Consider the following 15,068-nt stretch of genomic DNA (forward strand, 5'->3'; position numbering starts at 1 on the left):
GCAGCAATGAATGTTTCTGGTTATCTAAAATCTGCTCTACAGAACCCAACCGCAGGGTTTCTGAAGATGATTAACAGCTACACAAGACAGCAAAACACAAACTTCTTTCTCTATTTTTAAGTTAAAAGCAGCAGTAACACAGAGCAAGTGTTAACGTCTATTAGCAGAGAAGCAAAAATTAAAATAAATAAAAATCCATGATTACAAGGTCTCAGTTACAGTATGTTCAAATCAAAGATGATAGGATCAAGTTAGATGAATATTTAAAATGAGAAGAGAAAAGCTTTCTTTTAACTCACAAGGAGAAATAAGACATGAAACTAGTTCCACACAAACATAACATTAAAACAATGAAGCAACAAATGTCAGATTTTGATGTGTTCTCAGGTGGATATATGATTAACAAAAAATCACAACACTCAACCAAATCAACAGCTCAAAGCCCAAGAAACCACAACAGCAATAGAGACACAGGAAACACAGCTGTAAAACTTGTCCCATTTCAGAACAAACATTTTCTGATATATCTTTTCTGTCTAGCATGAAAGAAGCAAGTCCTTGAACTGCCACAGTTCATTTTTCCTAAATGGATAACTTCATCACTTTATTTCTTATGGAATATTGCTGACTTCTGAGGAGACTGAATGAAATCATGATGCTGTTAAACCCAGTTCTGGAATCTGGTTTTGGACCATCTGATCATTAAAAGACCACCCCACCCCGTCAAACTAGTCCTACTTAAAAGCCCACATGACAAAAGAAGTAGAAGTGTCCTGTTAGAACAATTCTTCATGTCTCCATTTCACACACTAAATATTTAAATAAAGGCAGAATCTTTTTCTTGCTCCTGCTACTTTGTCTGCATTTCCCTCCTCATCCACCTAAACATACCTGAATACATAATCCTTGATTTGGGCATCATAATTTGCCTCTGGAGGCTTTGCTCATCTCATAAAGTAAGGTTTAGACCTCACAAGAGGCATGAGCAAAGAAAACTGTATGAACTTAAAAGGTGTAAAGGTCCTAAAAACACTATTATCTCACAGACTGAGTAGCCTCTGAGTACACACTGACACCAGTTGCAACAGTGTTGCCTCCTGTAAAAGCTATTTATCAGTAAACATATAGTCACATAAACAGCGACACCTTCTTAATCTCGAAACGAAGGGTCTCAAGTCTGACAAAACTCACAGGCACATGGACTCTACTACAGGCATTATTATACACATTTCTTCAGAAAGATTTTCTCTCCTGAACTGCAGCTAAATGCAAAAACTGGGGCAATGCCTTAATGGTATAAAACTTTTTGTAATTTATATAAAATCTAGATGAGATAATGTGACAATTTGCACCTCAGTGTTCCAGTGTGAGACTAGAAACAGTTACTGCTAAATTCTTAATCCTCACCTTGAGGTTTGAATAAATATGCCACAACAGGAATCACCCACAGACAGATAAAACTGCATTTTATGATTTCCAAAAGGTGAGCTATGACCTCTGTAACAGGTTATATGTGCAGGGAGGAACCTTACCTTCTGCCTTTGACAATACTTTTGACACAGTGATCTCTATGATAATGAACAAACTGTTGACAGGTCATCCTGATTTCCTCAGGTACAGAGGGATCTGTATGCCCTGCTGCTTCTCTTCCTCCCCAGAAAAATTCAAGTCTTAATAAAAAAAAAATAAAAAAAAATTACAACCAGCAAATCAACCAGAGGCATTTTTAGGGAATCTGAAAAAAATGGAATGCAACTCATAGGAAGCTTATCACAACTGTTTTACTGGTTTGGTGCCCAGCACTTTATATACGGTTTTCTGAATATACTTGTATGGCCTTTGAACACCGAGAGTTTTTATTCTAGGCTCAGGTGGAAGGGAAGACAGAGAGTAGTTGCAAGCCAGCTTTAGCTGCTGGATTCACACCACAGCCAGCTAGCTCTAAGTTAAAGATTGCTTTGTACAACTTGCACCTCCACAGTGGAAGTGTCCACTTGCATGAGGTTATGAAAACAGGACTTCAAACCAGTGATGACAGATCCTGGTTCAGCATTCACATCTAAGTTTTAATTTAGCAGTTGCAAGTGTTTCTGAACATTCACCATCTTGCTGATCCAACCCCATAAGTCACCATCATTTGCCAAAGGTTTTGCCTATGGGGAGCCTGTGGGATCTTTGCCTTTGGGAGTGTCATTAGGACAGCAGCAAAAACTCATGCACAGTGAACTGCAATTAATTCTCCACAACTGGGAGAGAAAAGAAATTTGGAAGATCAAACAAATAGGAAATGAAATGCAATGGCACTGAACACTTAATACCCTTTAAAAATTATCATTAGTAAGTTTATAGGTGTAAGTGCAAAGATTTTCTTTACCTTCGCTTGAATGGTAGAATAATTAAATGCTTATCTAAGCCAAAAATGCCAAAGCAAATAAAGCCCTGGAGGAAGAAAGACAGAAAAAGCAACATTAAGCAAAAACTTTGGTTTCTAAAGAACAGAAATAAAATGTTAAAAACTTATTGCCAAAACACACATGAAAAGCATCCCTGTTCTCTGGATATCACGCAGAATGCGTTTTGTTTCTGCTTTGGTACTTCATTTGGGCCTTAAAAAGACATTAATACGTAACAGTCATCAAAGAAACTCTTTAAGAAATTGTTCAATAAACCTAATGCTGTGACATGCCACCTGACACTTCAGAATAATTGGCTGTCCTTACATAGCCAGTTATTCAAATCTGTCTTTGTTAATGTCAAAAAAATAACTGACTTACTGCAATCTGAATGCTAGAATGCTCTTTCATTTTTCTGTACTGCTTTTGTATCAAAACTACTATTGTTACTCAATACTGCAGTGCATCGGTATTGACACTGCCTGGCTTTCACCTCCATAGATAACAAAGCTACCGTGTGTCAGTTTGCACTGAAATAGGCTCTGTGCAGCTGGGACAATTATACCCCTAACCATCAGCTATTAGTTAATGGTGCCATAACTGAAACTGGAGTGATAATAAGTTAAAGGCTTACAGTGCAAGTATCCATGTCACCATCTTGCACTTATTTATTTATATTGGTGTAACTCCACAGAAGCGACACCAGTGAAGCTTTTTGGTACAAACAAGGCTAAAATCCTACTGTCAATTTCCACAGACATTTGGCATTCAGTTATCATTTGTACCTTTGGAAGTGTTCATGCACATAAAAGACATGCATTATGATAAGAAAGCTATCAAATTACAAAAAAAAAAAAAAAGCTGGACAAAAAGAGGCAAAACAACATAAGGAACTGGTGACTTCGGCATTGTCTGAGGACTTCAGCTTAAGAGTGTAACAGCATCTGTTGCAACAGCCACTAACAAAGTAATTTTCAGAACAAACATTGGTAAGTACCTGACCAAAATTAAACACAGCACAGAAGAACTGCAATTCCACATATAGCCTTCCAGGCTCTTGGTTGAACAGCCACCACAAGCAACTGGAAAGATTCTGTTAAGAAAAAAAACACAACAAAAAACAAAACACACAAACCTGACTGTTAAAAATCAAAAGCACTTTCTTACCCTTCACATGCTAATAGATTCTTGCACGATTTTCACTGTCTTTATTTAACAAATTATTCAGATAAAGACAAATAAAAGGGAATAAATACCTTAAAGCACTATTTTAGTCAGGCTTAATGGTGGTGGCGGGGAGCTTTTTTGTAAACAAAATAATACAAAACATACCAGTGTAGAGGTCCTGCCCCTTTACATGTTTACAAAAAGAACTTGCTTTAAGCATACTCAGGTATTCAGCCAGATATGCAGTATTTGTCTTTAGGCTTGTTTAGCTGAGACCAGTGCTTTCTATGTATTTTCTGCATAGTTAAGATTGCATGAAGCTGAAGCACATACCACTTCAGCTATTTAAGATGCCTGACAGAGGAAAAAACCTCCAAAGTTAACCCCTTTGGGTGTAAATGTTAATTCTTTAATGTAACTAGTCTCATTTCATAGCATCCATGCAATCATTCAGATACAACTAAAATAGAGGTTAATGTTTGGGACACCTCTTAAATATAGAGGATGTGAAAAAAAAACATATTAGCATGGAATATTTGATACAGTAAATTTGAGAGAGGGAAACTTCCATGTTGTAATTTAAGAGAACCTGAAAAGCAACAGTAGTAGCTATTACACTACATAGTTCTGCCACACTGTCCTCCTTTGCAATATTACGTATTTGTGCCCTAGTATTTTCCATTTCAAACAAAAATACTTCCTCCCAATTGTCATCCATTAGAAGCTCAACTTTGAGCATTACATTCAAACAGAGAGTGTTGTTTCTCATCTTTGTCACAGTTAAAAATTCAAATTATACCTCTAGTGCATTACATTCTGATACCTCACACTGTTACACTGGAGCAGCCACCTTCACAGCTAGGATCTCAATAACGATGCTTGGCAACACCAGCTTAGCTATGTTGCCTCCAAACCACCACTAAAAGTAACAAAACGGCATTTTGCCATTTCAAATAAAGTCTTAAATTATTCTTCATTACTAAAACACCTCAGAGAAATCCAAGATCCAAATATAAGCACGATCAAATGGAACAATTTTTGTACAGTCTCCTTCAGAAGTAGAATTCACTTCATATTTTTAATTGATTATTGTCTAGGGAAGGAGAAAAGCTCTTGAGAAAAATGAGAAGAGGGTCAGTAGTGATGAACTGATTACCAAATGATATAATTAATTTTTTTCCCCCCTTCAGGGTTCTCCAGTGTGGCTTGCTTACTAAAGTCATCAAACTTAACTTGCCTTTTATTTATGATGTGACACAGAAAAATAAATTTTGTGATATCCCTCTTTCAGTAAGGGACCAAAATAAAGCCTCTAATTTATTTAATGAATTGTTACATGAGTAACTGGAAGACTTTTACCGGACTGTCTATATAGCTTTCCTAAAAATCATTCCACCTCAATGAGTTAAATGACACAGGGAGAAAAAATATTTACAGCAAACAAGCCAACAATAAGTAGTAAGCACAGGAGCACATGTCTGGCCAGCTGTTTGTCTCCAGTCTGTAGAAGCTGTTCTTCCTGAGCCAGCACACAGGTCTGAGCACTGCAATGACTCACACACTGATCAGCTGAAAAACAAACCACAATTTTTCATTAGGCTTCTGACTTACAACTCCATGAGCAAACTTGTTAATGTAACTTGCTGAGTTAAATTACTTTGTAAGTATCTGTACTGAAGTCACACGCACAAAATTTAATTATTAACTTTGACAATAACCTGCTCAGACATCTATTCTCAAATGAAACAGTTTGCATGTGCTCCTAAAATGAAGACATTTTTTGCAACAGAACTCTTCTTTCCAAGGTTTAATGCAAACTTCAGTTGCGGATAACATTTAGAAAACACTACTACAAGTATTGAAAAAGTAGCCATTTCGTACAATAGTTTTTAAACTAAGAATTGATTTCCACAATAAATATTTCAAATATACCATCAGCTCTAATGTTTTCACTCTATCTCTGTTGTTGAGCTCTAGATCAGACAATCAACCATATTTATTTCAGTTCTGTGACTGTATTTTTAATGTGGTATATCAGAATACGTTATAATCCTATCAATCAAAAGACCCAAACTGGATGCTTCTCTTCCAGCTACAGAGTTCTAAGGAATTACGAGTGTATCCTCCAGATGGCAGTGAAAAACTTCCTGTCAAAGACATACCTAAGAATTTGCACCAGATACCCTTCACAGCAGTTCAGTGGGGATAGCAGAAGGATTAGTAGTTACTGCGGCCAAAGTTACACAAGTACATCCATTACAACTTGCTTTTATGGATTTATAGTTTCAAAGTGTTCACTCAGCAGGTCAAAAAATTTTCCACTCAATCGTAAGATATTTCCTACCTTATCTTTTGGGATAAGAAAATTAAACTGGCCTTCCTCTGTCATTGGAAGACATTCTTATGCTACTTGTCTGAATTACTTAATAGATACAATAGCAATAGGTGGAAAGCTAGCATTTTGTGAGAGGAGACATAACTAAGTATGTTTCAGTGTGAAATATTTAGATTTGTTGAAAGTTATGCTACATCCAAACAAAGCATAAGGATATGAACTCTTGTTAAGGATGCAAAAAACCAAGAAAAAGGTAATAGGAAAAAGAGAAAGGTTGCACTGCAGCTACTTTGATTATTGAAAGCGGTGTACGATGAGAATGGGCTAAGCATGCAGTTTTCCATCAGGTGCTCAACAGTCACTTTGATCCATTTTTTTTTTCCTATTTCAGTGACTCCTCAGGCCCCCTTAGTCAATTTTCTCCATCTGTCTGCCCTAGACATGAATAGTACAGCACCATGGGCATTTAATCTGAAGTACTTGCTCCTCTAGTCTCATTCAGGTTTCTATCCAAAACCTGTGCATGATTACAACAAAGGCTTCAAAGGCCTTTTTAGAAGACACAAGATGTAAATATGACAATGTAAAAAAGTGTGTTTAAGTTGAAAACTTGAGGCTAAGTAGAGCTATGCATCTGACTTCCCAGCACCCAAACAAGGCAATGATGAAGAGGTAAAGTCTGAATGCTCAGGACATGTTAAAGTAGTTTAGTGGTAAAAAAAACCAACCCAAAATGACTGTCCATCTTGAGTGCTGAAAGATTACTAATAATATCAGGCAGAAGAGAACAAACACCTAACATATTGCCTAATACTTTAATATAATATGAAATATAAGCTATCCAGGTAGAGCTGAGAGAACAGCCCAAACAGTTTCTTTATGAGAACACATATGAACGTTGTGGAAGAGTTTGTAGCATTAAAACAAGGAGACGCTACTGCTTTACCTGTTTCAATTGGAGGAACCTTGCTTTCAACAGCATTTGACACTGCTTTGCTCTCTCTAGCACAGGCCAATTCACCATTTGTCATCTGACAAGAACAGCAACCTATTAAGCGTATACAGTAACAGGTTAGCTTCCTACACTACCATAATTTATTTTCCAAGTATAACAATATATTCTATACAGTTTTAACTATTATGCTCAAAAATAACCCGAAAGGAGAAAGCAGGCTTAATTTTTCCAATTTCTGAGAGGGTAAATATGTTACACTAATAATATATAGAAATATTTAACATAGCACTACCACCATGGAAGCAACACAAGTACTTCTAGCTAGAGGGAAAACATAGGGGAAGTGATCAAAAAGGCTGCATACAAACAAGGAAGATTAGAAACACATTGAGTACCAATGCTAATGGCATATAATTCATTCTCAGAGAACGTGGGTAAACAATCAAAGATGCCTAACAGACTGTATTTATCACATCCTTATCAAGATACCACTACTTACATAAAACCCATACACATGCTTTTTTTCCTGTCCACTTCCCCTACACTTAAGTGATAACCACCAAACTTCTTAGAAACATAAACCGAAACCCTCGGTCAGTTATATCTAGGTTTTCTTCTGTCCTAGTGTAACACTTCAAGGTCTAAACAACTGTTCCTCCTAGGTCAGAATTAAATTTGGAATATTGTTTTATTGTATCCTGAGGCATTTATTCTTTTACAAATCTGCTTTCTCCACCTCTTTCTGCAGATGGCTGTGCAGAAGATCCTGGAGATGGCTGTGCAGAGGATCCTGGAGATGGCTGTGCAGAGGATCCTGGAGATGGCTGGGGCATAGTGGCTGACACTCGATCCCCCTCACTCCCTTCCACTTCGGTACGTGGTGAATATGGGTTCAGTACCTCATAGTTTGACTCTTGCCTATTTCTGTTCATGCACATAAGTGAGATACCTGACATCAATATACTGATGAACAGGATCACTGCTGTGGTAATTATCTGTCAAGAGAGCAAAGAAAATACACTTAAATACAAAATAAAGGAAAATAGTTTGCATATATCTTTCTAACTTCTGTACTTTCCTAAATGTACTAACAAATGCACCTGAACAAGCAGAGTTTTCTGCATTTACTGCTCTTGCATCTTGTGGCCCTGAAACAGCAATCAGTACATGAGACTAACTAATTTTTCTTGCCTAAGTAACTCAGCTTTTTTGGGGGAGGTTTTTTTTTTTTTTGGGGGGTGGTGTTTGTTATTTTTTTTAAGTGTGGACCCTTATCTCCCATGCAATTCAAAAACACCCCCTCATCACCATCTTTCCCCTCATGATAATTAGTGTTTCAGTTTAAGTTCTGTTCAGGTACCTTTTAATTTCAAAGAGGAATGTGTTCTTGTTACCTTCTGGCACAGCTCTAATTCCCATGCTTTTGCCAAAGGGGAGCATCCTATTAATTAACTTCTCCTTCTAATCATCTGCCACCAATATCCAGAGTCCACTGAGGCTATTTAATACTTGTGAAAGCACCACATGAATAATCCTGAGAGACTCATTGCCTCTCTACCCATAAGAAAGACAGAGGGAAAACATGACAAATATCTACGCTAGTGCACTTTACATCCTCTGATAAGAGGAACTATTTATTGGTAAAAAGAGTAGTTCTTAAGGCACAGGGACTTTCAACCCATGAATGTGCAGGGAAGTCTCCCACATGGCAAGCAGTTACTGCTACACAGCTAATGTACATCCTATCCGAAAGCCATTAATTAACTATTGGATAGTAATAACGTTAGATAATTATTGAGTGAGACTACAAATTAGTCACCAGGAAAAGGGTTCTGAAATTCATTACCACTCCTAAGCCTTTTCTCTGAGAAGCTTACTCCATCTTTCTCCGTCATAGTTGCCTAAATGTGAAGGTCCTTGTTCAAACAAGTCTTCCTAATGGTTCATTACAGAAACACATTTTTGTATCAATCTATAAGCATTCTATAATGATACTGTTATTATGGTAGTCTATACTTTGGCTGAAAGCTACTTACATATGAAGCAAACAGAACACAAGTTTCTCAGTAATGTATTGGACATGGCAGAAGTCTGAAGTGATGAGGACAGAACATGTTCATACCTGGTATTTTCCATAGAAAAAGGCAGAGTCAATACTACTGTTGTTGCATTCACCAACAATTAGTAAGATTCCCACCAAAAGCGTTGGGACTCTGAAAGAGCAAAACAGGAACAAAGTAATGTATTTAGCATGCTCCCACTAATTCTACAGGGAAACATCTGAATTAACTTACCCCCATCCAGCTATGATAATAAACCCAATGGGAATTTTTACTGTTTCTCTCTTCCTCAACAAAAACAAAGAGAAAGATAGAAAACCTAAAAAAAAAAAAAGAAAAAAAAAGCACCTTGTTTATTATTAAAAAAGGAACTGATATATAGTCTAGAAACTCTATGACATGACCTGCTCAATAACTTATTCTTCTCAGACCTTCAGATAGTCCAAAATTTTATCTAGCTGTTTTCTGAGAAAGCAAAGTAGAAATACCTATTCTGTTAAAAAAATCATATTAATAAAAAAACCTGAAGAAATTCCAGAACAGTTTATATTAAATTTCCACTTCTAAATGCTTAGAAAGGTTCACAAGCGTGTAAAAGATGTCATAAGAACACTTAAGACACAAGTAACTAATCTCTTAAAGTATCAACAGCAGTTGTTCTAGATTGATGCTTGTAAGTAACCAACACATAATGTTGTATTCTGTTATAACATTTCTTTAAAAACTGACTAGTCCTTTACAAAGTCAATGATACATTTAACAAAAAAGTTTTATGAATCTTTACATATATAACTATATATAGGAGTATCTTCTGGATCTGCCTATTCTATTCACAACTCAGAAGTTCAGCAACATTCCCCATGCTGGAGCAAAGCTAGTATTTATGTTAGGGTGTACTAATCATAAGCTACCTATTTCAGCTAAACACAAATACAACTTACTTCACAAAACCACCACAGGAATGAAACCCTTAGACTTCTGGACTCAAGAACAGTACAAAAAGTCTCCTGAATACCCAAAGTCTCTTTTTTAATCATGTATGGTTCTCCAGGATTCTTGATGCATCTTTCAATTCTAACTATTTCAAGTAATCCCTTCATTAAACACCTATACCTGCAGAATACAGACAATGTTTTTAGAAATTACAATTGCCAGGGGAAAGAAATATTAAAGCTACTTTGGTATTTCCTTTTATTCCGTATCTCCTATTTCTTTAAGGCATAAAGCATCAATAACTACTTAATGTGGAATAATTAAAACCTCAAATTCTGCATTAATTAAAAATCAATAAAATTTTGACTAGCTGAAGGGAACCCACCATATTCATTCTACTTGTAATTGCTTCTGCCTTGAGAGCAAGTTCCTGTCTTCTGTTACAGGCTAGGAATGCTACTGTACCTAGCAAAGACAAACAAGACCTGCCCTAGGTATAAGCTTCCACTAGCAGAAGTACCTGACAGTGAGCCCTGTGTTGCTAGTGCTGCAGCTTGGCACAGCTTACAAGTATGCATATTTGTAGAACCACAAACAAGCAAAAGGAAAATTACTCTGAAGGATATAATAAAATTATTTCAGTGCATTAATCTTTTATTACAGTACCTAGGTTCTGCCTAGAAAAATCATACCTGTCCACAGGTAGGTGCTATAAAGTGAGCTGTAGAGGAATATAAATACTAGGATCTGCATGGTGATGTCTTTCTCTTTAACAATGAAATTCCATGCCACCATTCCAATGCAAGCAATAAACTGGAAAGAAAGGTAAAATGCCATCATTTAAACTAGGAAAGCAGGATGACAAGAAAAAACTGCACACAGTGTAATATAGCTACAATAAGCTTTGAAACCTCACCCCCAGATTCAGTGGAGTATGGTTTTATGAATTTGATAGTTCTCACACAGTAAAGCAGTGCAGCAGTAAATTCAGTATTACAGTTATGTCACCGACTGTGGTACCCTACTGTCAGGAAGGGGTTTTCAGACAGCAGTTATATAGCTCAGATAAATGGGAGTAAGGAGAGTCAGAAAAAAAAAATGAATATCCATATACCTTATAATAAATAAAAGTAAAGCTTTTGTTAAGTACAAAACATTTATCTGAAATTATTTGGACATGAAGCTGAGGTCAACAGATGTTTGTTCACCCAGTGATACTGTGTATCTGACAGTTTTAGCACTGAAGGAATCTGAAGGTAGGCTCAAATATTATGGGAACAGTAATATGGTAGTTCAAAAATTTTTTAAGATGGAAGCTAACTTTGCTGTTACAGACAAGAAACACCTGCAACTCTCATATGTGACTTTTTTCAAATATAACTCCATGATCAGACCTCAGAAGTTTACTTTTTTTGTTGTTTTTAAACTACAGAACACTTCAGAAAGCACTGCCACACAGATGCATTACAAGCACAGGCTGCTCTCACTGAATTTAACAGCAGTCATACAGTTGACTTCAAGGGAAGGAGGAATATGTACTCTGTAGCTTTCTTTCAGTTTAAGTAACAACTAAATTTAATCCAGAGCTATTTGGCTTTGCCCTTCCCTAGCCACCAGCAACGTATTCCCACACCCCTTCCCTGCATCAGCACTGGCACCTGTCAGATGCCTTAGCAAGCCACTTCGCTGAGCTAAACCAGCACGGGGATTAATTTTCTATTTAGCTCCTTGAATCAGGTCACCATAGAGTCAAGCACACGCTACTGCTGATCCTGGCATTGCTGACTTCAGATTTGCATAAATTGATACAGAAGTGCGCTCAACAGTATTAAGCAGTACCTAAAAATGTATTTCAGAGGCCACCCTCCGTTCTGATTGCTTATAGTTCTGTTTGAGAACCATACTACCAGCATCAACTATCATTTTCTTCGGGGGTATATTTTAAGGCACAGAAATTGTTCAGACAAGTTGCACATTAGATTCCCCTGCCCTTCATAGATGGCTACAAAGATTCCACTGTAGAAACCAAACCTGTAAAAACGTTAAGAATAAAAAAAACCAAACAAAAACCTCACACATCATTCTTCTTACTACTGACCTGAGCAACAAGTAGATTTGTTGTAATCATATGAGGAAGCTGTTTGTATTTCTTACTCAGAAGAACAACAATAAGAGACCAAGTCTGCAACATACAAAAAAGTTGAATTTAAGAGTAAAACAAAACCCGAAAAAACAAGGTGAGTATTCTGGTAGACTATGGTGAAATGAAATATGCAACAAATCTTGAAAATATTTTCATTAATACTCATTGATACTTCATTAAATATTCACTGACATTTATGGACCTGAAGTTTGTACACAGTCTTCACTACTGTGATATCCAAGCACCTCACATGGCTTGATGTAATTATCCCCTGTGGTGCAAGCTAGTACTGTTATTCCCCCACACCCTGTTATTTAAAAAAAACCCAACAGTGAAAAGGACAAATTCTTAAGCCCTGCACTAGTGCTCTAATTCACTTACTATCTTTCTCTACAGTGCAGCTTCCCAGCTGACCCACTGCTAAATAAAGATTTTTAACTCCCTCCTCATCTTCCTGCAACAGGAAATGAGTCTCATCTTCTCATGGCTCAATATGCTGCTTATGTACTTACACTACCTTGACACGACAGCGTGCTTTTGTATTTCACTTCATCAACACCTACCAGAGAAATGAGGCTGACAATACTTATGTCAAAGCTAACATTTTGGAGTGCAGATGCCAGTGGGTTGGGGTCCATAGATGGAATGGTCAACAGCCACGCAGAAACATACATAATAGGCGCAGACACAAAAGTGCTTATCACCATGCCTGAGGTAATCTGCAGAACGTCAAACAGAAAAAAGAACGGAGTTAATCAGCTCCGATGCTAAACTGCTTTCAGAAATACAACTGCTGGCAAAATTGTACCATTGAATTAAACATACCTAGACCTTTAACAAATCACTGACTTGTTTCTGTAACAATGTTACTTAGAATTTGAACCAGAAAGTATCCATTTTAAACATTCAAACTGAAAATTTTAACAAGCTTCTGAAATAGTAGCATTAGAGAGTTCCCTACTGCAAATTCTAGAGCTTTTTCATGGGCGTCAAATACAAATACATGGGCAACACAAATATTCACACTGTAAATAAATAAGATGCAAATACTAATATGCACCAATTCATATTTGGTCAATATGAGAAGAAGTCATATATATTTACATTTAAGTGATTTCTGTTTTGGCTTCTCCTCATATTTCTGCTTTCTCGAATTTGCACAGTGATGCAAGTGTGAATTGTTACTAATACTACAGATCTCTGTTTTAAAGAGATTTCCTGAGTTTGTTGGGCACAAAATTCTATCTTGTAAGGTTTACTTTTAGTGTCCTTTTTTTCCCTCTCTTTCTTTAAAAAAAAACAACTAAACAAACCAAAAATAGGTAACATTAAAAGCACTGGAAGTCAATAGAATGTTTTAATGTCATTTCAAATGGAAGAAAGGAAACATTTATAAAATACATATTTTAAGTTGAAAAGATAAATGATACCCTCTACTATTAAAAAATGTAACATATATTTCTATAGCACAATTTAACTGAAGGACAACATGACAGCATCAGTTAAAGCCTATATTCTTCCATAAATTTTCAGCATTAAGCTAACACTGTTCTTACTAAAGCCAGTAAGATTATCTCTGTTTTTAATTACAAAAACAGTAGCTCAAAGATAAGGTCCTTGAAAAAAAACACCTAAACAAACCAACAAAACCAGAAAACTACAAACCCACAACAAAGATAAAATTCTTTAAAGTTATCCTAGTTCTTTCTACCAGAGTCATGAATAAGAAAAGCATGAGGACTTATTTATGAACATGTACTATCAAGACATTCAAGACATTGGAAACAATACTTTGCTTAATTTGTAATCTGAAATATAGTTTATATTTGAGACCTAGGGAGTACAAGTAAACTTAAGGAGTCTATACTACAGAAAAGCAAATTCATTAAGCCTACTTATTTAAGTATTTCATCAACACAGTTAAGCTCAAAGTTAGTACGTTTGGGAAAAACTAGCTACATACAATTCCTACTTCCATATTAAATTGACTTGCAAATATTGCGACACCAGGTGCTGCTGGAAAAACTCCATAAAGAAATGCATAGTTTGATAAACTGGTGTGGTTGACTACGCTGTCACTCTTGTCCAAGAGTTCCACCATTTCTCTACAGAGAAATGGCATCATAAGTCTGAAAAGAGAGGGGGAAAAAGTAATTAAAAAAAAATAATTACTCAAGCTATAGCAATAGACTATTCTTTACTCAGAAAATGATCCAAAAGGAAATGTAAGGCTTGTTTGAATATTATTTATGAAAAGCAAAATACTGACATCACTTTGAATGATTGCTTTTACTGTTACCATGACATTTACCAGTTGCCTAAAAATGTTATGCGGCTAGTTAAACAAAACCCCCATACACACACACAGAGAAAAGGTAAAAATTACAACAAACTCTGGGATATAAGCACATTCTCTGATAGTACAGACATGTTCTTTGTATAAATCTCAGATTTAGAAAGGTAAAATATTAAAAAATATGCTCATTTTTCAACTGTTAAAGTAACAATAGGTATAAGCAGTCAGCAGCTTTGAAACTTAGACCACCTTTCTGCAAGCTGCCTGAAATATAACAAGGACTTGAGCTTAAGTATCCCATTCTGAAGGTTTTTGCTAGCAAAAAAACCCTGCATCAATGCTATTTTGTTTGCCTTTAGCAATACCCCAGATCTCACATAGACTCACTACGTAAGCCTTACCCAGGCTGATTACACAAAGCCACCAGTAAAGCAGTGGTAATACTAAAAAAGATTTTTCATGTTCTTACAAAATTTGTTATTGAGCTGGTTTACAAACTAGGTCTTTAAGTTTACTAGTTAGTTGTACCGATATTCAAATGCACCTTCAAATTTTACAGTATAAACTTAATCACCAAACAATTGTTCTATTATGTTAACTGTAGCTCTGTAGCAAATAAAATATTTAGTGTAGCAGTAAGGGAAGATAATGATGGTATAAGTTCTAAATACAACTTGTCATCTATTCATGGTTAAAAGTCCAACAGTTCAAGAGTGTAAAGCAATCATTTTTAAGTTCTTTCAATATAGCAGTTTCAAAGATTTATAGACAAAGAAAACCAACTAA

At 36.1% G+C, this 15,068-nt stretch overlaps 1 protein-coding gene across 4 annotated transcripts in view; it reads right to left on the minus strand.

Annotated features, from left to right (window-relative positions):
• GPR155 (G protein-coupled receptor 155) overlaps window positions 1-15,068 on the minus strand; it is a 29,997-nt gene that overhangs the window by 2,662 nt on the left and 12,267 nt on the right. For all 4 annotated transcript variants that reach the window (XM_040604951.1, XM_040604952.1, XM_040604950.1 and 1 more), the window contains 12 exons: window positions 13,950-14,115; window positions 12,550-12,705; window positions 11,942-12,025; window positions 10,536-10,656; window positions 9,145-9,229; window positions 8,973-9,063; window positions 7,587-7,845; window positions 6,842-6,943; window positions 4,996-5,129; window positions 3,391-3,486; window positions 2,375-2,439; window positions 1,533-1,670 (listed from right to left, as the gene is read on the minus strand). In XM_040604951.1, coding sequence (XP_040460885.1) covers window positions 1,533-1,670; window positions 2,375-2,439; window positions 3,391-3,486; window positions 4,996-5,129; window positions 6,842-6,943; window positions 7,587-7,845; window positions 8,973-9,063; window positions 9,145-9,229; window positions 10,536-10,656; window positions 11,942-12,025; window positions 12,550-12,705; window positions 13,950-14,115 — 1,497 coding nt within the window. The remainder of the gene's footprint in view (window positions 1-1,532; window positions 1,671-2,374; window positions 2,440-3,390; window positions 3,487-4,995; window positions 5,130-6,841; window positions 6,944-7,586; window positions 7,846-8,972; window positions 9,064-9,144; window positions 9,230-10,535; window positions 10,657-11,941; window positions 12,026-12,549; window positions 12,706-13,949; window positions 14,116-15,068) is intronic.

Source organism: Falco naumanni, chromosome 8, assembly GCF_017639655.2.
Source record: "Falco naumanni isolate bFalNau1 chromosome 8, bFalNau1.pat, whole genome shotgun sequence".
In the NCBI taxonomy this organism is placed as follows: Eukaryota; Metazoa; Chordata; class Aves; order Falconiformes; family Falconidae; genus Falco; species Falco naumanni.